The sequence below is a fragment of the Macrotis lagotis genome, chromosome 4 (genome assembly GCF_037893015.1).
Source record: "Macrotis lagotis isolate mMagLag1 chromosome 4, bilby.v1.9.chrom.fasta, whole genome shotgun sequence".
In the NCBI taxonomy this organism is placed as follows: Eukaryota; Metazoa; Chordata; class Mammalia; order Peramelemorphia; family Peramelidae; genus Macrotis; species Macrotis lagotis.
Genome location: NC_133661.1, coordinates 1,436,926 through 1,460,678, shown reverse-complemented (window position 1 = coordinate 1,460,678; position 23,753 = coordinate 1,436,926). Strand labels below are relative to the sequence as shown.

At 48.8% G+C, this 23,753-nt stretch overlaps 1 protein-coding gene across 6 annotated transcripts in view; it reads left to right on the top strand.

Moving 5' to 3' along the window:
- The window catches only part of INPP5A (inositol polyphosphate-5-phosphatase A), a 193,827-nt gene that overhangs the window by 160,063 nt on the left and 10,011 nt on the right, over positions 1-23,753 (top strand). For all 6 annotated transcript variants that reach the window (XM_074232115.1, XM_074232118.1, XM_074232117.1 and 3 more), the window contains 3 exons: positions 8,627-8,722; positions 9,381-9,455; positions 20,013-20,086. In XM_074232115.1, coding sequence (XP_074088216.1) covers positions 8,627-8,722; positions 9,381-9,455; positions 20,013-20,086 — 245 coding nt within the window. The remainder of the gene's footprint in view (positions 1-8,626; positions 8,723-9,380; positions 9,456-20,012; positions 20,087-23,753) is intronic.

The window sequence follows — 23,753 nt, the reverse complement described above, 5'->3', positions numbered from 1 at the left end:
CACTTCCCCCTCTGCCTCAGTTTCTTCCTCCATAACACGAGCTGGAGAAGGAAGCAGCTAAAACCACTCGAGGATTTCTGCCAAGAACGTCCACCTGGGTTCAGGCAGAGTCTATGCTGTGTGTTTAATCTCACTACACCCCTGGGAGGGGTCCCGGCTAACACACAGAGTTCTTCTTAGGTTGCTCCCCAAACCTCTGGTCTTCATGGAGGTGGAAGCTGGTGGTGGTGTCATGAAACGGTCATTTTGAATCCCAAGTCTCCACTTGGGCCATGTCCCCTGGGACACTGAAAAGGCGGGGAGCTTCCTTGCCCCCAAGGAGCAGGTGTCCATCCCAGTGGGCAGACTGTTAGCTCCCTGAGGATGGGACTCAGTGGTTGAGGTGGGACTGGGGAGGCTGGCCCAGGTTCGTCAGAACTGTTGGGCCTTATGGGTTTTCTGGATGACATAAACTTTCTGGGGGCAGGGGACTTGGGGTCCCTGAAACCTACCAGCAAGAGGAAGAGAGGAGGAAAGGATGAGTCTGGTGACTGGCCGGATGCAGGTCCAGCCCCGAACCCTGAGTGACCCCAAAGCCCATGTGGAATATGGTGAAGCTTCAAAATGAGGGGCCCCATTCCCACCCCCAGCCTCAAGGGTTAGATGGGGAGATCAGGAACAAGCTGCTCATAGAGCTGTTTGCCTTATTTCACTGTGGTTTTGGGGGGTTTCTTTGTTGCTTCCCTCACCCCTTTGGCTTAAAATGAAAGCCCTTCGAAGTTGCCTCTTGCTGTTGTCTCTCCCAAGAAAGCATCTCCACGCCCCATCCCAAAGGTGGTTGTCCTTGGTAATCAATGGTGAGGGAGTTGACCCCAGCGAGGTGGGGGGTGGCATTTCATGGCTTGTTTCTATTGGGGATATGACTCATGAACAGGCAGAATTTGAGCAAAGGCTTTCTTGGGGTAGGGGGGACTCTGGGTGCCCTCCCCCATATACACCTCCCGCATGCATGGACCTTGGATTCTGGAGCACAGTGCAGCCTTGGGGGAGGGGCTCCTCCCAAAAGCTCCAAGTCCAGCGAGGCCTCCTTGGGACTCCTTTGGTTCTGAAATAATGCTGGTGAGAAGGCTGAGAGCAGAAACACCCCCCTTCTCAGCCAGGTCACCTTTTCATCACTCTTAGGGTTTAGGGGTTCTTGGGAGGGGCTTCTGGGAGGGGCTTCCAGGAGGGGTTTGGGCCAAGGAAGCAAACAAGTAAGTGGTCACCGGAAATGAGCGCCAAAGACCTTCCAGAAGTGGCTGGCTTGTGGGGCTGGGCGGAATGCGCAGCATCTCATTGGCATTCATGATCGCGCGGTTCCTTTGCAGAGATTTATCGTTGACAGCCTGGCGCGCACTGCCGCCCTTTCTTTAGAGTCCTCAGAGCTGGCTTTCAGGCCCTTCCTTTGACCACTCTGTCCTTTGAGCTTGTTCGGGAGTCGGGCCCGAGCAGCGAACATCTGTTTGAGGTTGGAAGCAGGCTGGGCCCCGGCAGCGTCCAGCCCCTTGTGGCCCTTTGTTTCCTGGGGCCTTTGTTCCTGATTTCACGCTATCAGAGGGGCTGCATGTTTTCCTGCGTGAAGTTGTCAGAGGCATAAAAGCCTCAGAGCAGGGTCACATTTAGAGGGATGGGCATGAAAAATTGGTGGAGTGTATTTGGAAGCCCACCCACCCACCCACCAGCCCCAGAGCTCCCCCAGGGACCACAAGGATGCTTGGAAAGCTGGGAGGCGCATTGCAGTGGTCACCGTGAGCATCCTCCTCTGGTGTGATGGCCCGCGCTGGCCAAGAAGACCCTCAAGAGATGCCCCCCACCGTGGGCCCACTCCTGGCTGGCCAGGCAGAGGCCAACCTGCTTGCTTTTGCCACTTGGCCTGGCAACAAGTGGGTACTAGCCAGGGACGCTTGCTGCCTCTGGCAAGCTGAGCTTGCGGGGGGCGGGGGGGGGGGGGGGGGAGAAGCCAGGGAGCAGGTGGATGGAGAGATGCTTAATTAATTTAATGGGATGGGCTCCTCCCATGGGGGCTGGGCTGCTGCTCCCCCGATGATTCCATTAAGCAAGTTCTGGAGCACCCAGGCCCACTGTGTGTGTCCAGGAGACTGCTTGTATCTCCTCCTGCCTCCAAGGCAGCTTTTGGTGGGCTTCTTTTTAAGGTGCTAAGCTCTGTGTCATGGTAGGGGTCTTCTGCAGAAAGGACAGTCTCCAGGCCTGGTTCTCACTATGGAGGCTTGTGTCCTCCAGGAAACAAACCCAACTTGTCTGTTGTCAGTGCCTGGGGGCAAGCCCATGGACTGGCAGCACAGTGAGAGCATGGGAGCCCTCTAACCCAGCCTGCCTTGAGGATGTTGAAAGGTCTGGGTCATGTGCTTGCAGATCCTGGAACCTTCGGAGGTGCTTCCATCCCCCCTTGACTCCAGGAAGCGACTCTGCTGCTCCAGGAGGGGGCCACTTGTGTCAGGGGTGAGCGGAGGGGAATGCCTCTGAGTCTGGGTCTAAAACCGGGCATGCCTGATGCAGGAAGGCCATGGAGTATTATGGGGGATCCCCCATTTCATCCGCTGTTCCTGCCTTATTTCTGGTCCTGCCCAGGGTCCCAGGACTCCTGACCACCTGGCATCCTTGCGCCTCCCGGTCACTTGGCCAGCCTTGACTCCCAGGTCATTACTGTGGCCGCCAAACCCTGCCAGAGCCCAGTCGCTCTCCCTGGGCCGTCAGAGCAGCAGCGTTGTGTATGTTAAACAGGCTGGGGACATCTGGCCCGATTGGTTTTAATCTGCTGGCTAAAAAGTCAACATCCACCTCTTTGTCCCGCAGTCACCAAAGTGACAGAGCTTCCCGGAAACAATGACCTTCCTTATTCTGCACGGGACGCCATGTGGCCGCTGGCCCCCACTTCTTCCCAACACCGCTTCTTCCCTAAGACAATGCAGCATCTGGCGGGCTCTGCCCAGCTCCGAGGCTTGCTCGGGCCACAGCACCCCCTCTGCCCACCATGCTATACCACGCCACACTGAAAAGCTTCCTGGGTCTGACCTAGTTCCTGGAGGCTAGGAGCCACATTGTCAATCTGGGGTGCCTGGGCTGGTCCAACACAAGCAGCCAGTGGTGGAAGGCCCTGGCAGGTGGAGTGGGTCTTCCTGGCTCCTGGCCCTGTTCCCCAGACCACCCTCCCCTTGGGTTTGGTGAGGTCATGCTGGTGGGTGTCCTTGGAGGAACTCTGGGCTTTCAGCCCGAGGACCTCAGTTCAGAACCTGTCTTTTCTCTTGTCACGTGGTGAGTTTGTTTTGTTGGACTTGCCTCTGCTTCCTCATCTGCACAATGGGAGGGTAAGGTCTGCTCCCGGGGGCTCTTAGGGAAGGTCCAGTGACAGGCGCTTCTTGTGGTCCAAGGCCTCCAACCCCACCTCTCACTGTCAGGATTCCCCTTGGGAAGATGGAGCATCAGGCATAGGGCACAGTGTGGAATGACGGTCCAGTGGGTCAGAATGGGAGAGGAGCCTTGCCTGTTGTGTACAGGGTCCACCATGACATTGCTATTTCCTGGACAACATAAGAGAGAGATCTGGGGAGGGGCAGTATGGTGCAGTGGGTACCATTCTCTTGACTACAAATTTAAATTCCACCTCTGACCTTTAGGAGCTGTATGATGCTGGTCAATCCCCTTGCCCTCTCTGAACCCCAGTTCTGTCATCCATAAAATGACAGTGATGTGACTCTAGACTTGGCCCCATAGGTTGATACCAAGGCCTGAGGGGTCTAATGTTTATCAAGTGTTTTGTAACCCCTCCTGTAACATGGAAGGGGCCTTTTCCCCTAGATTCTTCCCTGGTCCCTGACCCAAGGAGCAACTATGCCACTGACCCTTCCCTGGAAGAGGGGGACAGGGGGCATTGTGGCCCTGGACCACTCTGGTCAGCAACACCCACACCACCTTCCAGGGAGTCAGAGTCCAGCTCTCGTGGAGCCAGAGGGAGCTGAGGCCAGTGCTCCCCCCCACCCAGGAGAAACTCTGACCCACATGGAGCACTGCCCACTGGGCTGGTGGCTGCCTTTCCCAGGGGCCCTGGAAGGTGGATTTGGGGCTGAAAAGCCCCCTACTTGAAGTGAAAAGCAGAGCTACGACCACCACATCCTCTGGGCCTCTGTAACCGCCCCATCCCCCGACTAACTCCCCTTCCTCTACTGCTGATCTTGTTGCTTTTCATGGCAAGAAACTAAAGACCTGGGAAAGCCCAGACGCGGTGGTAGCATTTTGATTTTTTCCCTTAAAAGACAAAAAACGGAAATCCCTGGCTAAGCTGGAGAGGCGCCCAGCCCAGGAAGGTTTCTGCTTGGCTGACTCCGGCTGTGGGAGAGCTGAAAGGCTCTGAGGAAGGGGCCGGGCCCAGCTGGGAAGGCAACTCGGGCTGGATTTGGGGGCTGTGAGCATGTGTCTGGGGTAAGGGATAGGTGTGGTATCTACATGGATATGTGAGTGAGTACATATGTCTTGGGGGCAATCCTATGTTCTATTGAGTGTGCTTGTGTGGATGGACACAAGTGTGGGTGTGCAGTGAGGTCATGTGTGTACAAACGTGTTCTATGTGAGTGTCTGTGGATATGAGTGTAGGTGTGCAGTGAGGATGCATGTGTTCTATGTGACTGTGGACACAAATGTAGGTATGCAATGAGGACATGTGCAAGCGTGCATTCTATGTGAGTATATGGACATGAGTGTGGGTGTGTGGTGAGGATGTGTGTGTACATGAGTATAGGTGGGCATTGAGGATGTTTGGGCAGGTAGGTGTTCTATGTGAGTGTGTGGACACGAATGTAGGTATGCAGTGAGGAAGTGTGTGTACAAGAATTTGTTCTATTTGAGTATAGCTATGGAGACGAGATTGGCTAGCATAAAACATGTATGTGCAAGCATGTGTTCTATGTATGTGCGGACACAAGTGTGTGCATGCAATGAGGACATGTGTGTGTCATGGGATTGTGTGTTGTTCTCTGTATGTGCACACACATGCGTGTGGCAGGTCTGGGAGTGAGTCCATGCTTGTGTACAGGTGTGCGTGTGCACAGGGCCCCCATTGTCCCCCCCCAAGTGGGGCCCAGCACAGAAAGGGTTCTTAGGCAGATGCCCCATGGAGGGCAACTCCCCCTGAGTCAGGCCAGGGGCGGGCCAGCCTCGTCTGGGGAGCCCCTCTCCGAGGCCCATTCACTCCCAAAAGCTGCTTAAGCCCCTTAAGCCCATTAGCATTTGGATGCTGGCCTCGGAGGGGGGACCCCATTGAGCCTCCCCGGGAAGGCGATGGGAGTGAAGGCCACGGCGGCTTGTCAGGGCTTTAGAGGCAGCTTTAAGCGGTGGCGGCGGGCGGGTGGTTTTCCGCTTTGGTCCGTGTTCTAATCTGCCGTGTGTTTAAAGGCAACCAGACTGATTTGTGACACATGAGTCCAAAGGCGCTCTTCAGGGGCTTGACCCGATTAACTGGGCTGTGCCTGGAATTTCAATGCCTACCATGGAGGGATAGGGTTAGTTGGGGGCAGGGGTGGGGTGGGGGGACTTAGGGGATGGCTGCCAGCAGACGACCTTGTTGGCGGCTGACTGCCCACACAGCCAGATGGCAAGACGGGAGGGAATTCCTTGGTCAGAGAGCTGAACCAAGGCTGAAGATGGATTGACAGGGGTGATGCGAGGACAGTGGCTTCCATGGGTGCTGAGAGGATATAATGGAAGCCAAAACTAATTCTCAGCCTCAGTTGGGAGCCAGTAGAGTCCTTTCCAATGAAGGTCCTCTGGGACCCAGTTCTGTGGACGTGTCCTTGTTTCCAGCCCTGACGTTGGCTCTTGGGCACTCTTTGGGGACATTCATTTTCCAGGATCCTCCTCTCCCTCCCCGTGCCCTTGGCATTCATGCTTCTCCTGGGGAAGGGGTAGGAGTGTAACATGGGGAGAAAGAAAAAGCTTGTATCTAGGCTGGACTTCCTCTTTTAGGATCCATTCACCTTAATCTGCCAGGGCGCTTCTCCCCAGTGTTTGTGTGTGTGTGATATGTCACAAGAGGCAGGGGCCACATCCTCCCAGCCTTGCATCTAAGATGAAGTGCCGAGGCCCCTCCCCTCCTGTGTTCATGTTCTTTCCTTCATCTGTCTTTGGGCACAGTCAGCTAGTCTGTGAACATCCTGCTTGGTGATGCCCAGGCACTGTGTCTCTTTCCTCATGCCAACCACAGTGCCCATGGTAGACATTTAACAAATAACTGTTGCTCTATGAACAGGTAGAAGAATTGCACTAACAAGTTATGGTTTTCAAAGGTAATGTCCACTTCTTATCATTCAGGAGAATGTGGCCTACTGAGTCATATTCAGCAAGTTCCATGTGTCTTCAGGGCCCTGATGGGCATCCATGAGAGTCCACATCCTCTTACCCAGATGAAGTATCTTCAGGTCCTAAAGGATCAAAAGAGGAATCATAACCCTGGAGATGGGCAAATGACTCTTATCTCTCCAAAAAAGGGAGGAAAGCGGAGTCTAGACCCATGGGATTTGGCTCTGTTCTTGGGAAATTCTACAATGGAGTATGAAAGAGAAGCTCAGTAAACATACAGAAAAGGTGGTTGTTGGTGGTGGGCCTTCATTCTGGAAGAGGACCATGTCATCAGGAAAGCAATAAAAGGACTGGAATGAAAGAGCACTATTCAAAGTCATCCACCTCACCCTGTTCTCCAGACAAGGATCAAGATGACTGGAGATGGCCCTGGATGCAGTGGCACACCTTGGGCTTTGTAAGCTAAGGTCTTTCCCTAGTCACAGTTTGACTGAGGCAACTTAGATAGCACAGTGGATAATGCAGTAACCCTAGAGTCAGGAAGATCTGAATCCAAATCCAGCCTCAAGATACTAGACACTTACCAGCTGTGTGACCCTTGGCAAGTCACTTAACCAGCCCTGATTGTCTCACCAAATATAATAATGACAACAACAACAACAACAACAATAATATAAAGACTAGGTAAGAAATGAGGCAAAAAAACAAATCAGGGCAAGACCCTCAGGGTTTCTGGCCAAAATAAAAACGATTGTTTTTTACATGGAAGCAATGATCAGGGGAGCCCACCTGATGTCAGCAAGACAGGTGGCTGTGCTATTTGACAGGAATACTAGACAGGTACATTAGGGGAATGCTGTAGATCTTTGCAAAGTGCTGAACAAAAAGGGCTCAACAGTCTCGCGCGCTTGTGTGTGTGTGTGTGTGTGTGTGTGTCAGATGGAATGACTGCACTGAAAGAGTAGTCATCCAGGGGTAGATGCCACCAATCTGAATCTGCAGTGTGATGGGCAAAGCCAGGGTGATTTTGGAGCTTCTTAAAACATTCATCCTGTCAGATTGGTTTGAGGTAGCTCATAAACACAGTAAATAAAGCATTGTCTAGGATTCAGAAAGACCGGAGTTCAAATCTTGCCTTAGACATTTAATAGCAGTGTGACCCTGAGTAAGTCAATGGACCTGATTAATCTCTAATTTCCCATCTGTAGAACAGTACCTGCCTCATAGGCTTCTTGTGAAGGTCACATAGGACAAAGAGGTGCTCATCTTGGGAGAGTGGTGGGAAAAGGAACTCCCATGTGATGACACACCATCCACCAGTTTCGCGTGGTCCCTTCTCTTTGGATGCCAGCTAGGATTTGGAGCCAGATCTCTGACCCATCCCTTGCAACCAACTTCTGCCTCTCTTGGCTATTGTCCATAGTTATATTCTGGCTCATCTGAAACTGCAGCGCCCCTAAGGAGGACACAGAATGGGAATGATCCTGGAACCGAGTCTGAGGAGGGTCCATTGACCAAAGAAGAAAAGGCTTGGGGGAAGGGGGGAGTGGGGAGAGTGGGAGAGTCGGAAACCCTCTTCAAAGATTCAAAGGTCATCCTGTGCAAGAGGGATCGGATCAGGCTGGTTCTGCTTAGCCCCAGTGGGCAGAACCGGGAGTGAGGGTTTAGGGAAGAGAGAGGAAGAATGCAAAGGCAATTTCGGCATGATGTGAGAACAATCACCTTCAAATGAGAGCTGTTCTGAAGTGTTCTGGATTCCCATGGGAGGTGAATTAATGAAGGACGAAACTCTCGTCTGCTTCCCCAGTCTTCCTCCTGCTCAGACCACCCTGGCCTCCGTCTCCCAGAGCCATCCACAGGCTCATGTCCTGAGTCCCTGGAATCCAGTGAGGCAGCAGAGGTAGAAAGACATCTTAGCCAGATTCTCACGGCCTGACCTACAGGCCAGGAGCCTCTGGTGAGATGCGTGCCCCCAAGCACCCTGCTGGCTGTAGAGTGGAGCCCATGCAGCATCTGTTAGGCAGCTGGCAAAGTCTGGAGGTTTGACTAGAGCAGAGGCTGGTAGCTGGTGACTAAAGGGAATCTGGGACTGTGAGCATATGATGCAAACCCCAATGCTACCACCAAGGAGAGTCAGGGTCTGCTATCAGGCTCTGGGAATCCAGCCTAGTTTTTCCAGGAGCTCTTTTTGCCTTTTCTTCCATGCTCTGGGACTGGAGGTGGACAGGAAATGAACCTATTTCTCTTCTTGTGGAACCTTTGTGACCTAACTTCTTGCTGCATCTGCCTGTCTTTGCAGACACTTTGTACAAAAGCCACGATGCAGACCATCCGAGCAGCTGACACAAACGAAGTGGTGAAGTTAATATTCCGTGAATCTGATAATGACCGGAAGGTAGGTGCACCAGGGGTTCCCAGATCTTGGCAAGTGGGTGGGTGTTTCCAGTCCCCACAGGCAACCCCAGTGACCTGCTTATAGTTGTGGGGGACCAGGTGCCCTACTCCCCACCTACAACCTGTTTTTTGTTGTTTGTTTTTTTGTTTTCTTTGCAAGGCAATGGGGTTAAGTGACTTGCCCAGGGTACACAGCTAGGTAGTTTTAAAGTGTCTGAGGCTGGATTTGAACTCAGGTCCTCCTGACTCCAGGGCCAGTGCTCTATCCACTGCGCTGCCTAGCTGCCCCACCTATGACCTCTTTCATGTATGGAAGAAGCTGTTGTGGAAAAGCAGTCCCCTAACCAAGCTCCCTAGAGTCTCCTGGATCTCAAGGGACTCTGAAAGGTTGACTTATCTTGGCTAAAGTCTTTTCTCAGAATTTATCTGACCTCCTGTCCTGGGCTCCTTGCCTTCCCCCTTCTCCTTGCTGGTCTAACTTTCATTTGGGTGAACAATTCACCTCTAGCCTTCTGCCCAACCACCTCTCCTCTGGAGCTGAGCATGACTGGAGGCCTTGGTTGGAGTGGGGAGGGGAGATGGGGAGCCAGCTCTAGGCCCACTGAGCCTTTGCTGGGAGCCTGCTATCTCTTGCCACGTGATGTTGCTTTTTGCCCCAGGTCATGCTGCAGTTAGAGAAGAAGCTGTTTGATTATTTCAATCAAGAAGTGTTCCGAGACAACAATGGAACAGCGGTGAGTCTCCTTCCCCACCCTGGTTCCCCAGTCTTCCTCCTGCTCAGACCACCCTGGCCTCCGTCTCCCAGAACTATCCACAGGCTCATGTCCTGGGTCCCTGGAATCCAGTGAGGCCATGTGGTGTTGCCCATTTAAGTGGTACCAGGTCATGCTTCCCATTAGAAACACAGGCCAGGCCTGCCTCTCTACCCAACGAGGACAGGGAATCAGGATCTGTTCCTTTGCATGATGTTGGTTCTGGACATGCCAAGGACACTCACTAAGAGCCTTGGAGCCTATGGGCACATACCAAGGGTCTGGAAAGCCCCTGCCAGCTGGTCCACATATCCTGGGAACCCCCTGGGGACCTAGAACCCTGCAAGACCCTGATGGCCTGCCTGCTCAGATGGACAGAGTCCCCATCATTGGCTATGGGTACTGTAGAGCTGCATCTGCATCCCCTGGACTCCTGGGGTCTGTGAGCTCCATGCTCAGGACCAGCCCAGCTCTCCTGAGGCCTGGCAACACTGGCAGCATCTAGGAAGCATCCATTCCCTTTCCTGGCCTGTGGTTTTCCTGCTCCCCAGCAACCCGCCATGTTCCGCCAAGTCTAAGAAATGAAACTGTGAGTGCCAAGCCACGTTCTTGACCACTGGGTGAGTCTTGGAGGAGGGGCTCTCTCCAAGACTCCAGGGGTTGGGAGGGTCTTGGGAAATTAGTGCCTTATATCTCAAGAGGGACTCAGAGAGCTTGACTTGTCTTGACTAAAACCCTTTGGCAGAATTTATCTGTCCATCAATCTGCATCTTTCTCTGAGTCTACCAACAGGGCACACGTCTAAGTCCACAAGCACATACATGTGTCTGCATTTACATATGTTTTTTAGGAGTCTCTTGCCCCTGCCCCCCCCCCCCAATAAATCTTTCTGATGCTCCAGTATTCCAAGACTGAGCCCTGAGGATGGGTGTTTTGAGCCATCCCCAGCCAAGATCAAACTTGAGAATGGTCACTCCATGGGGTGACCTTGGAAGAAGATGCTGCCGGGGATCCCAGCTCTGCCCATCAGAGGCAAAGACTTTCCTGAGCCACTGGTGCTGACACTAGGAGGCCCAGTCCTTGTTTGGGTGCTGACTGCCAAGCAGTGGCCGGATCTTGGGAGAACATGCTAGACTCCTGTCTTCAGGAAGAGATGCTGAGCTTTCCACTTCAGAGTCACCATTTTTCACTCGGGGTAAAAGGCCATGCTTTCACAAATGCCAATTTTCTTGGATGTTTTGTGACTATGTGACATCTTTAAATTCAGTTTCATAAGGGAGTTGATGGCAAGACAATTGCACAGAGATGGGACTCCAAAAGCCGGGCCTGCCCCCGGAGGTCACCTCCAGGCAACCATCTGCCTTCATGGGTGATACAAGATGGTGACTGTCTCTTGAGCTCAGCCTCACAGGCATGTACCCACACAAATGCCCCACTGCCATCCGCTCGTCTGCATTTGAGAAAGCAGGAAATCTCCCTGATCCACTGTAGCGGGCCAAGATAAATGGCATAATGAGCCGCCGGAGCTCATCCCATCTTCATGGTCTAGTTAAACACGCACGCCACGGTCACCAAGAACAAACTACCTCTCGGTGAGGATAAATGTCCCTGGGCCGAACTCGGCCCCCAAAATCCATCGCATCCTTCATCAACCACCGGGCTTGTACCAGGCTGACAGAAATTTAATTCAAGCTGGCTCCTGAAAATAATTATTGTATTTTAAGAGCAGTAATCATTGGTCGGGACATGATTGAATGTGTCCATGCCTATTGACTTTTTCTATGATTTATAGCTTTGTTTAGTCGATATTCCCATCGAAATTGTATAATTAATTATAAGTGGGGCTGTCAGGGCCGCAGGATGGAGAACCCTGATGAGTATTTGGGAAGATTAAATTTTCCTTAGCTGCCCCGATGCCAGGCTTGGGAATTTCCACAGCCCTCCGGCTGCTGGATAAAGATGTTTTCTGGGTGTTTAGCAACTGCTCGACTCCAGAGCATTGATTTTTCCGGCCCTTTTTTTTTTTATCTGTATGGTGTCTCTTCAGCAACGGTGGAATTGGTGCAGATGTGCTGCTCCCTGACAAATATTTATTATCCCGAGGCTGTTTCATCATTGTCCCCAGGCCATCCTCCTCCACCCTGCCTTTTTTTTTTTTTTTTAACATTGTCATCAAGGAGAATGCCGGCAAACCATGTGAAAACTATTAGCAACTCTTGAGAAATTGCAGAAAAGACCCAAATGAAAGCTGCAGCAATTCCTGATCATTGCTAATGAGAAGTATTTCCAAACTTCATGCTTTTTACCAACACCCCAGGAATGGCTTCCTTTCTCAGGCATTTGTCTTGGTCAGGCACTGTGTCATTGAGGACAGGGTCCCTGCACCATTTAGGGATTCTTTCTAAGCTCACTTCAGAAAGCATGAAGCAAACAACCAGGATTCCCTGGTTAGGACTCCAAATGAGAGGAAATTAATGATCAATGACTTTTGTGAGTGCCAGGCTGCCAAAAGTGCCATGCACAACAAGATGGACCTGATGCGTCTGCAACCAACTGACCTCCCCTTCTGGCCTCACAGCTCAGCAGGGGAACAGCATGACACCCCTTTCCTTCTTTGGCTGTCATGTCTTTCCCTGATGTGTGTGAGGAGGATAGTGCCACCAAAAGCCTGCCAAGGTTTCATTTTGTCTTTAATTCTTAAAATGGCTGTCACCATGGATTTCATCATTTCTAGATGTCATAGGGATTGTCCAAGTGATGGAGCCAGAAGATTGGTAGTTGGAGAACAGGACTAAGCCCTCCCCACAACCCTGCAGCAGGCAGATCCAAATGTGGCCAGACTGTAGACCATGGGTCAGTGCCCAGAGCCTGATGGCATAGGAATGACCAAAGAGTGGCTCAATAGCTTGCCCTCCCAAGCCTTAGAGTCTTTCTTCACAGTTCTTCATCTTTTCTCTACTTGCTTTTAGAGGCATGGTTCTGTCCTACTGCAAAGTCTTTTTTTTTTTAGGGACACCAATCTAGGCTTTTTTTGTTTTTATTTTTAAATTTCATATTTCTGACCGAAGCTGCTGTGGTCCCTCTGAATTGTTCCAGGCCCTTTTTATTGAAATGGTGGAGAATGATAACATATTGGTGTTTGACATGAGTGACATTTTTTGGATAAGCCAATAGGATCATTGTGCCTTCCCATGGCCACCCTGGACTAAAGGCCTCTGCTCGTGTTCCAGGAAGGTGTTGGTGTGGCAGGGGTAAAAAAAAATGGGGGGGGGAGGAACTTCAGGCCACTTTTCCATACAACAAGGAACTCTGCTTGTGCCACTCAGAATTAATTTTACTCTGTCCATTTGGCACTCAATTAAATAGCTAGCATATGAGCAAAAGTTAATAATGACTTATGTGGAAATGATTGAATCATTTAAAATTACAGTGATTTTATAATCTCAGCAGAGTCCAAAATGAAAAATGATCATTAGCTCATTTCCTATCATTTGGAGTCCCAAGCCAACAGATGCTACTGAGAAGGATTAACTGCATCATGGGTCCAATGGAAGATGGACCCTAGGGTTTCTGACGGTGACCCTAGGGTTTCTGATGGAAACTCTGAATTCCCTGATGGAATTTCACCTCTTATCCCACTTCCTACCGCAACTCCACCCAACCATGTTATCCCCACTGGTGAGTTGTCAAGGAAACAGAGAAAGGCCCTGCTCCTCAAGGAGGGCCAGTCATCTGAGACTGGGAGCTCAAACCTCATGCCCCTTGAGATACTGCCATTCTTGTGATCCACTCACCATAATTTGCTGTACTTCCAGTTCCCTGCAGTGGTGATGAAAGCAGTATGGTGTGCTTCTGGTTAAGATGGTGCCTTGCCTTTCCCCGTGCTTCTTTAGACTGAGCTCTCAGAGGATGGCTAGTTTTTCTGTAGGGCTTGAAAGTTCACAAAATTCTTCACAAATAATATGTCATCTGATTCTCGGTGATGGGGGGGCTCTTATTATCCTCATTTACAGATGAGGAAATGAAGGCAAAGATATTAAGGGTCACAGAGCTAGTAAGAGTCTGAGACAGGTTTGGAACTGAGGTCCTGACTCCAGGACCAACTCTTGCCCACTGGACCACCCAGCCTCGTCATGAAGCTACCTGTTCCTTATGGTCAGGGACTCTTATTTTTGCTCATCTCTCCATCTTCAGGGCTAAGGTACTTCCTGGCACCAGTAATTCAGAATGAAAATGAGTTCTTGGAGCAGATTTTATTAAGCTTTAGATGAAGTTAAAAAAAAAAAGCTGGTCTAAGCAGTCATGATCTAAGGCAAATCAACAGCATGTTCAAAGAAGGTAGGTAGGAAAATCACATTCTGTTTAAAGACATTGAAGTAACAGAAATAATTAAATTCACTGAATTACATATTTGAGCACTTAAAAGGAAAAAAATGATTATAGAGAGAAAGAGCCGCCAAAATTTTAATAATTGAAACCTCCATTTACCCCTTTTAGATCTAGAAAAATATAACAATAGACAACAACAACAAAAAAGGAATCAAGAATTCTACAGAAATTATATAGAAAGTTTTGGAAAAGTTTAATACAATAGGCATTTGGATAATACTGAATGAGAATAGAAAGAAATAGGCATTCATTTCTCAGCTAAACATGACACTTTTGCAAAAAGCAACCATCTGTTGGGGCATAAAAAGTCACAAACATGTCCAAAAAAGCATAAATATCAAACACATCCTTTACTGGTCGCAATGCAATACAAATTCTTATCAGCAAAGTGCCTTTTCAAAAAAAGACTTAATCCTAGAGAACTGATGAATCCAAGAACAAGTTCTGGTAAGATGAGATAATTCATCAAGCAAAAGAACACCAGGAAGGTAACATAAGAATGTAACCAAAGCAATTCTTAGTTAAAATTTTAAATTGCTAACATTTTCACCAATAAAAGTGAGAAAGAATAAACCTATGAATTGGATATGGAGCTTAAAAATACTAGAAAATGTCTTTAAAAAAGATTGAAATGATAGATAGATGCAGGAGCTATTTCTAAAACTATTGAACTGTTGGTTATTTTGGTTTTAAAATGAGAAGAAAACAAAATTGCCAGCATCGGACCATTTAAAAAAAATCCACATCAGGGGTGGCTAGGTGGCTCAGAGGATAGAGCACAGCCCTGGAGTCAGGAGTACCTGAGTTCAAATCTGGCCTCAGACACTTAATAATTACCTAGCTGAGTGGCCTTCGGCAAGCCACTTAACCCCATTGCCTTGTAAAAAAAATAAATAAAATTTAAAAAATTTTTTTAAAAATCCACATCAAATGAAGACATTGCTAAAACCATTGTGCCCAATTATAAGTCGGCAATTAATTTTATTTAGTTCATTATAATTATGATATTTTAATATGGGATTCATATGTGGCATTATGATTTGGATAATTTAAATGAAATATATGAACATCTACCAAAATATAAAGAAATAAATGAATGGAACAAGAAATCAAGAAGTAAAATAACTCAATCCCAGAAAAAGGAACAAATCCATAAAATAGCTTCCAAAAGAAAAGAAAGAATCTCGAAAAGATAGAATTATTTACAAGTGAATTCTATCAAACAGTTCATAGAACAATTCCAGTATTCATAGATTATTTGTAAAAACCATGGAGCAAAAGGATACTAGTAAATTCCCACTGTGATGCTTCTGATTTTTCTAATTGGGGAAGAAAAAAAGCAGAAAAATAAAAATAAGATTCATTCTCTCTAATGAAGATTAATGCAAAATATTGATAAAAATGTTAGGAAAGATCATCATAATACAAAGATTATACAGTATGATCAGATTAGCTTTATTCCTTAAATTTAGGTTCAGTCCAATTTTAGTTTTACTAAAGACATTAAACTACATCAGTAAGAAAAAACTAAAAATCCCATTGCGACATTAGATGTGAAATAACGTTTAACAAAATACACAATACTCCTTTTTGTTAAAAACATTTAAAATCAAAGGAATAAATGAACTGCTCCTTAACATAGTAAATATTATGTAGGTCCCAAAGCTAGCATGATCTGTAATTGAGAAACACTTTTCCATTGAGATCCAGAAGTACCATTTCTACCAGTATTCTCTGATATGGTTCTAGAAATGCTAAGTTTAGCAATAAGACTAGATTGTAAATTGAGGAAATAAACCCAACAAAATTGCCATTTGTTATAAATGGATATTGTGATAAATGTATAGAGCACCTAAGAGCTTCATCTCCGTATTGGATGAAACAATCTCTCTCACAAGTTAGCAGGATATAAAATAAATACGTGGAAATCACCCGCCTTTCATTGTATTTCCAATAAAACATAGCAGAAAGGATAGGGTGAGATTCTTTCAAAATAACTACAAAATGTATAAAATTATTGTGTCACCCATAGGACTATATGAACATAGCTACCCTTAGAAGCAGTTGAGTGGTACAGGGCATCAAGAATAGGATCTGGAGTCAAGAAAACCTGAGTTCAAATCCAGCCTCAGTCACTTCCTTGCTCTGTGACCCAGAACAGTTCCCTTAACAGTTTTCTCATCTGTAAAATAGAGACAATAAAAGCACAAACCTGCCAGGGTTGTTATGAGGACTAAATGGGATCATATTTAGTGCTGCAAACCTCAAAGTTATATATAATTGCTAGCTATTACTATTAGCTAAAACACTTTATAGAATTAAAGACAAACCCAAACATTGGAGAATAATTATGCATATATGGGTCAGGCTAATATAATAAACATAATAATGCCACCTAAATTAATTCACGTAATGCCATGGCAGTGAATCTACCAAAGAGTTACTTTTTAAAAAAAAAAATAGGAATAGAAAAAAATAGTAATAAAATTCATCTGGAGGAACAAAAGTTCAAGAACATCAGGGGAAAATAATGATAAAAGTGGGAAGGCAGGCTTCCTACCGCAACTAGACTTTATACTACAAAGTATATCTAAACATCAAAACTCTTGTCATCCCAGTTGGAAAATAAAGAAGTTGTTGAATGGAAAGTATCTGGAAGAAAGTGGGTTTAGAACAGCAGAGAACACCATGCATCACAATAAGTCCAAATGAATACATGACCGAACTAGAAAAGATCATATCTTAAACAAGAAAAACAAGGCAAGATAGCTGTCATAATTATGGATGAAAGAAGAACTCTTAATCAAATAAAAGATAGACTCACAGGAGGTAAAAGTGTTAGTTTTCATTGCATAGAATTGAAAACTTTTTGCACAAAATTGGTGCACTAAAATTAGAAGGGAAGCACCTAATTGGGGGAAAATTTTTTTCAATAGCAACTTTGCTAATGATCTGAGATTCTATCATATCTATATGATATATATAATATATTTAGATATATAGATATGAACTGATTCCAATAAATAAAAAAATAAATGGTCAGAGTTTATGCATACGAACAGGCAGTCATTAAGGGAAAAAATCCAAGCTATTAACAACCACCCCTACCCCCCCCCCCCAAAAAAATGTTCCAAAAGTCATTAATGATATATAAATTAAAAGAACTCTTAAGTTTTCACTTTCCACTAATCCAGAGATCATAGATGACAAAAATAAAGGAAAATGACAACTTTTAGAGAAGTTGCTGGAATCTTGACACACTTACACACTGTCAGAGGAGCAGTGAATTCCAAACTGGAGAACAGTTTGGAATGATTTGCCCAAAAGTCACTAAGCAAGCATTTCTGGGTGGCATGTTCCAAAAGAGAATCCATTAATAAATTGGCATTATCTTATAAAAAATAAAGGGATGGATTCAGAGAAACTCGAAAAGACTTATGTGAACTGATACAAACCAAAATGAATAGAACCAAGAAAACATTTTATACAATATGAACAAATTTTTAAAGAAAAACAGTGGGAAAGAGTTAAGAACTATAATTAATAGAGTAACAACTGTGACTCCAGAGGATAGGTGCTAGAACCTGCTGCCACAGGGGTGTGGCAATGTTCATGATGACAAAAACGAAAAGGAAGTCATTAAAACATTCTAAAAGTGCCCCAATCTGTCAGGTGGCGGGGTAACAATGACAAGGTAGCTTTGAGACAACCAGATTGACTTTATCATCAGCTTTTCAAAAATACAAGTCATGTGTCGTTGCAGTTTTCCAATTCCCATTCTATCTTCTTTTTCTGTTTTTTTATAATCTTGTTTGCTTGTGTTTGTGAAGTTCAGGATAACAAAAATTAACTTTGAAAATAGCCTGAGTCTCCAAGAGGCTTCCTGCTGAGGCACTCTAGTCTCCATTTGATGAGCAACCACTGGTCTGATCTCAAGGCCTTAGACAGGCTCTGCTGCTCAGCAGTGCTGGCAGCCAGGCATGTCAATCCACCCAAGGCCAACATTTCCACCTTCCCCCAGCCACATGAAGCAGCCCTCCCATGTCATAGAATGTGTCATTCTGTTAGACGAATCTACAGATTGTCCGTAGCTGGGTGCGAGAGATTATGAAAAATGAAAAACTTGTTGAGTTTGGGGTCATTCCTTTCATGAAGAGGAGGTCAGATCCAGTAGAGACCACCCCCCCCCAAGGTTGGTCATGTCCTGGGAAAGTGGGTATGGATCAAGATTCAGGATTGATGTCCCTGAACATTGAGACCACAGGAGGATTCAATTGAAAGCAAAGAAGACTTGAAGTTGGGAAGAAAATTGTCTCCTCTGGCTAGACTCATTCTGCTTGGCCTCCAAGGACAGAGCTGGGACCTGTGGGAGGAATGGCAGCAAAGGCTACTTGGCAATTAGAAATGGTGAAAGATGTCAAGGGCTGCTTTAAGCCATGGCTGGGTTCCCCTTCTTGTAATTTATTCTTTCTTTTTTTACTGTAACAAAAATCTACTTTTTCACCCCTGTGAAATGAAAGTCTTGATCAATAGACATGCATCAAACACCTTAAATTAAATACATTAAACACATTAAAAAATTTACCAAGTTAAGGAAAACAAACTCCCACTTTGGCATGTGGGTCAGAACTCGATGTCCTGGGATGTCCACATTTGTGGCCTTGCTGTTGACTAACCAGACAGTGGGGATGGGCCATATGGCCTCGGAACAACCCCCTGCCCCAACAGCCTCCTGACCAGGCTCCTCCCAGTAGGACCTGCGCAACTTTCTAATCAGTAGCCAAAAAGTCAGAGCATTCCAACAGTTAGAGGAACCATCGGGATGATCCTTACATGCCCCAGAGGTAGATGAGGAAAAGGTCTCCCTCTGGAATGGTAGGGCCCCACTTTGTGACCCAGACTGGAAGCTGACCTTGCTGGGACTCCTGGGCTTCAGGATTACTGTGTTTCTTTGGGGCCTCTCCTAGATGCTTGTCACTTGGTGTGGGGCTCTCTCCATGGGAGATTTGTGCTGGTCCTTGGCCAGGAAAAGCCTGACTTGTTTTCAGGGGCTGTCTTGGAGACCCCATGTGAGTCCCTTGGGAGACAACAAAGGAGGAAGGACCAACCAACTTTGTGAATCTCTCCCTTCCATTGCCGCTGGGAATCCCACCGATGCGGATGCTCGTGACCATCATTAGTATATGCAGCGTTCCATATCCATGGTCTCCCACCTCTGCTTTGGTCATTGGTGGGGCTACCAAGTCAGCAAGTGTGCCAGAATGTTCTAGCTGCTTCATTGGGGTGGCAGTGCTATGTCAGGGAGATGGAGGAGTGGGGGCCTCCAGGCCTCCAGAAGTGGGGGGAGGCCTTGGGGAGCCTCAGCCTCAGTGCAGGTGGCTCAGGTAGAGGTTTTCCCCACAAATAATTAGCAGGGGCTAGTAGCTGCTAATTGCATGTTTCAGGAATGATTGATGAGACAGTGGAAGGGAGAGGGGGCCACAATCTCATCTCATTGGGAACTGCAGCCATTCTCCTCGCAGTATCAGCACAGCTGTGAGATGGGACATGATTAATGAACGTAGGCAAACAGGAGGGAGCCATCGGGATGGTAGGGTGCGGATGGCATGCATCAGCGGGGGGGGGGGGTCCTGCCCTCTGGTCCCCCACTCAGTTGCTGTCCACATACACCAGGAGAAAATCTCCACTTGGAAAGCTCTTTTGGCTGGGGTCACGGTGAGCTTCAAGTTCACCCATTTTCATCTGTTTAAAATAGCGCTTAAATCTGCAAAGCCTAGCTGATCTTAGAGCTCTTTTCCATTTTGAACCTTGACCCAATCCAGGAGGTTTTAAAATCACCCCTGGGTCTACTGCCCTGCCCACACAGGCACAAGCCTCCAGAGGTGTCTCCTGGACACCCCTGATTGAGGTGTTGGGTCCACATGGCTCTAGGTGTTTCTTGGGATCTCACTTGGGAGGAAGGTCAGAGCATCCTCCCCCCCCCCCCATGAGGAGGGTGGTGTCCTATCCTTGGCCTGAGATCAACTTGATTGCCAAGGTAGTGCCCTTCCTGGGGGCCCCAGAACCCCCCCAAGCCAAGCTGGCACGTCCCTTCCTTGTGCTCATCCTCCTCCATGATGGCTCACTGGCATCCCTTCCTTTTTTCTGCAGCTCTTAGAATTCGACAAAGAGCTGTCTGTCTTCAAAGACAAGTTGTATGAACTGGACATCTCATTCCCTCCCAGGTAAGTGGCTTCTCTGTCCTTGGGGTCACTGTGCCACAGAGGCCCCTGGAGGGAGTGGGTCTTTCCCCAGCCCCAGCAGAGAAAAATTCTTGGGGATGGAGGACACCAAGCAAGGCTAGGCTGTTCTGGGAGAGAACCGAGACACCGTGGATGTCTCAAAAAATATTTTGATAATCGTAGTTCAGGTGATGGGTTTTCTTTGTAACCACAGAGAAGGGCCTTAAGCTTCCCTATTCTGGCCCCCCAAAACAGTTATGGAGCCTGTTCTTGGGCTGGGAGCTGCTGAAGGGAGCAGGGGTGGGGGGAGGTTTTCTTGGGGAGGCAACCGCAGGTGTTTTTGCTCTAGGACCAAATTAAGATGTTGTATTCTAGTCCATAGTCTGGGGACTCTCAGACACACATGTCCATGCTCTCACATACTCCCATGGGATGACCGAAGGCTGTGTGCCAGACAGGCTGGGAGAGGCCAGGGGAACCTCGTCTACATAGACATGGACACAGACACACATGTTCACACTCATCTGTGTACACACACATCCACAGAAACCCAGTCATACTCATATGTACACACAAACACACAGACACTTGCACACATTACACACCTATCCCTACAATACACAGATGCAGACACACACATATGGATGTTCACACCCCTGTGGGGCTGTACCCCAGAGACAGGCCGGCAGGGAGGACCTCAGCTCTGCCAGGGCTCCCAGGAGCCCTGTAAATCGTGGACTTTGGAGACCATCTTTTAGTTGAAGTCATTTCTAAGTCAAGAGAAATGGCAAGCCCATGAGGAAATGGCACCTTAGTGTCCCTCTCTCACAGTGACTTGTCCACGGTCACTCAACCCAGGTGCGCTGACTCCAAAACCAGAAGGTAAACTGAGTCAGGGTGCCCCCCCCCGACGGTTATAGGGGAGTTTTGCTATAGGCATGGGTGACAGTTGCCTTTGGGTGAACCAGTGAGTTTCAGAGGAAGGTGGAGGTCATGGTGAGATGACCCAGGAAGGTCAGTTGAGGACTCATTTAGCCCAGATGCGCTGGAGATGCACTAATGGTTAAATGTTGGAAAGGCTGCCTCTGTCTTCAAGGACCAACCAGCCTGTCTTGTCATGGAGGGAGAAGACTTGCTCTGTTTAACCCAAGAGGGCAGACTTAGGATGGAAGTCAAGGAAGACTTGGAGCAAAGAGAGCCTGGTGCCAGGCCAGTGAGAGGCCGCTTCTGAAGGGCAGCTCGCCTTGGGAGGGACCCTCATGAGAAGGGTTGTCTGACTACGCTACCTCAGAGATGCCGGGGTTCTAGGGGATGGGGTGTGAAGGGGGGCAGGAAGGGCACCCCAGAGCCCAGACTCAGGGCCAGGTATGTCAGCTCTCCAAGAGGAGGGATCCTCCCTGACCTCCCGAGTGGCCATGGATCTATTTAATTTGCCCCCCCGACGCTTTGTGCTTGGCAAGTGTGGACGGACCGTCTACAGTTGCCCCTGCTGCTGACACACAAGAAACTAACTTCTCCCCGACAAAGAGAGAAAGTGAATAAGCACAAAGCTGTGCAAATTAGCAGTGGCACTTCAGGCAGGAGGCACAGCCAAGGCAAAGGCATAGAGATGGGAGAGGTGGGTCAACTTGGGTGCTCTTTGGCTTCCTGCAAGAGATCTCTCCTAGTCCTCCATGCATGAGGGATGTCTTCCCTCTGGGACCTGTGAGCACCAACTTATCCTGATTCTACTTGCAGAGCTCCTTGAGGCTGGAGACAACTCTGGGCTTTTCTCTGTGCTCCAATATGTAGGTCATGCTTGTGGAGAGGAAGGAAAGGGAATAAGCATCGATGAGGTTCCTGCTCTGTTCCACCTCTAAGCAGAGTACTTCATAAATGTGATCTCTTAGATCCTCATGCAACCCTGGGAAGGGCTAGTAGCTCATTTTACACTTGAGGAAACTGAGGCAGAGTGGTAAAGAAACCTGCCCAGGGACTTGAAGCCAGGCAGTGTCCGAGGCCAGATTCGAACTCAGGTCTTGTTTCCAGTGCCCTGACCCCTGCGCCTCTCCCCCCACACATTGCCACGTCCAGCACTTGGGGACTTCTGGGGGAGGAGGGGTATCATGGAGGGTTCTCCCCTTGTAAGTGACTGGACCATCTATGTACCATCTCCAACTGCTTCAGAGAGCTGAGGGGAGAGGAGGCCCCCCGCCTTGATCTCCTGGGCCACCCGGAGCCCATCACTCTGCCAGCCCAGCCCTCTCTCTTGGGTCCCTGGGATCTTCTCCAGAGTTTTAGAGCTTCAGAACAGAGCCTCAAGATAACCCAGCTTCCCCCCATCCCCACCGTGGGACCCCCCAGGCTTTCCTGGTGGGTGGACTGGCCCTGCCAGCCCAGGCCCTGGAGCTGCTGACTACTGACTCTGCCCTTCCCAAACTTACTTTACAATCTTTAAAAGCTCCCAGGCCCAAAATTCAGATTCCTCTGATCCTCTGGACCTGAGACTCCCTCTCCCTCCCTCAGCAACACCTTGGGAGGAAAGGGCAGAGTCCAGGGGTGTGTCCTCTTGGACCCTCTGAGCCTCAGAGAAGGGGGGGAAGGGGAAGATTGATCTCAGATACAAGCAGGTGAGGCCCTGGGGGAAACTGGCTCCCCACAGGCAGAGTCCAGCTGGAAGAGCTGAGAGAATGGCCAAAGTGGGTGGAGCAGGCCCCATGGGGACCTGAGCCTCACGAGGCCAATGCCAGCCGGAGCTGGGAGGCCAGGAAGAGGGGAGGTCATGAGGTCCTCCAACAGGGCTCATGGTCGGCCTCGGCCTTCCCAGGGCAGGGGGTAACTACTGTTGGTAAAAGGGCTAAGGCCCACAGTAGGAACCATGCTGTCCCACATGACTGTTGACTTGGAATCAGTTCCCCCCCGCCCCGGGTGGGCAGCAACTCTTAATTTCGCTCTTCAGAATGAGCAGTGGAGGAGCCCCTACATTTTCCAGGCATCCCTAGGGAATTGTGGGGAAGATGTGGCCCCGAAGTCTGCCCAGAGCCTCTGTCCACTGGAACAGAAGGCTCTCCCCCTGAAGCCCCCAGCTGAGACCCCCATCTCCTTCACCATCCGGCTGAGGCCCAACCAACTTTTGTGTTGTCATCGCGGTGAGGCCATGGCAGCCCTGGCCCCAAGAGGATGGCCCGCCCCAAACTGGAGCACCAAGCTTTGTCCAGGCCGCCCGGGCAGGGATTCTGACTGCAAGCAAATAGCAGACGTTGGGTGAGACGGCCTGAAGGACCGGGCCTGGGCAACAGTCCCGGAAAAGTAGCTGGGGCCCGGTGAGCCAGCTCCAGGTGGGCGATTGTGAGTTATCACCGGCCCCCATTACTGAAGCGATTACCCCAGGAGCTGCCGCCCAGTGAGATAGGCACCACGTTTCCCTCGCTCACGCCCACCTCCTGGGTTTGCTTTCCGATAAGTCCATGGCCTGTAATCTCCCATATTAATCATTCTCTTAAAGGGACTCGCACTGTTTATCAGGCCCTAGGTTGGCAGGCAGCTTCCTGGCCGGACATGTTTTCGGGCCTTTGGCATCTCTCTGTCCTGGGGCCCACCCCTGCCCCAGAGTGGCCACCTGCAGGCCAGTCTGTCTGCCTGCCTCCGGAGTAGATGTGGAGTGACAATCTCAGGCCCAGCTCCCCCTGGG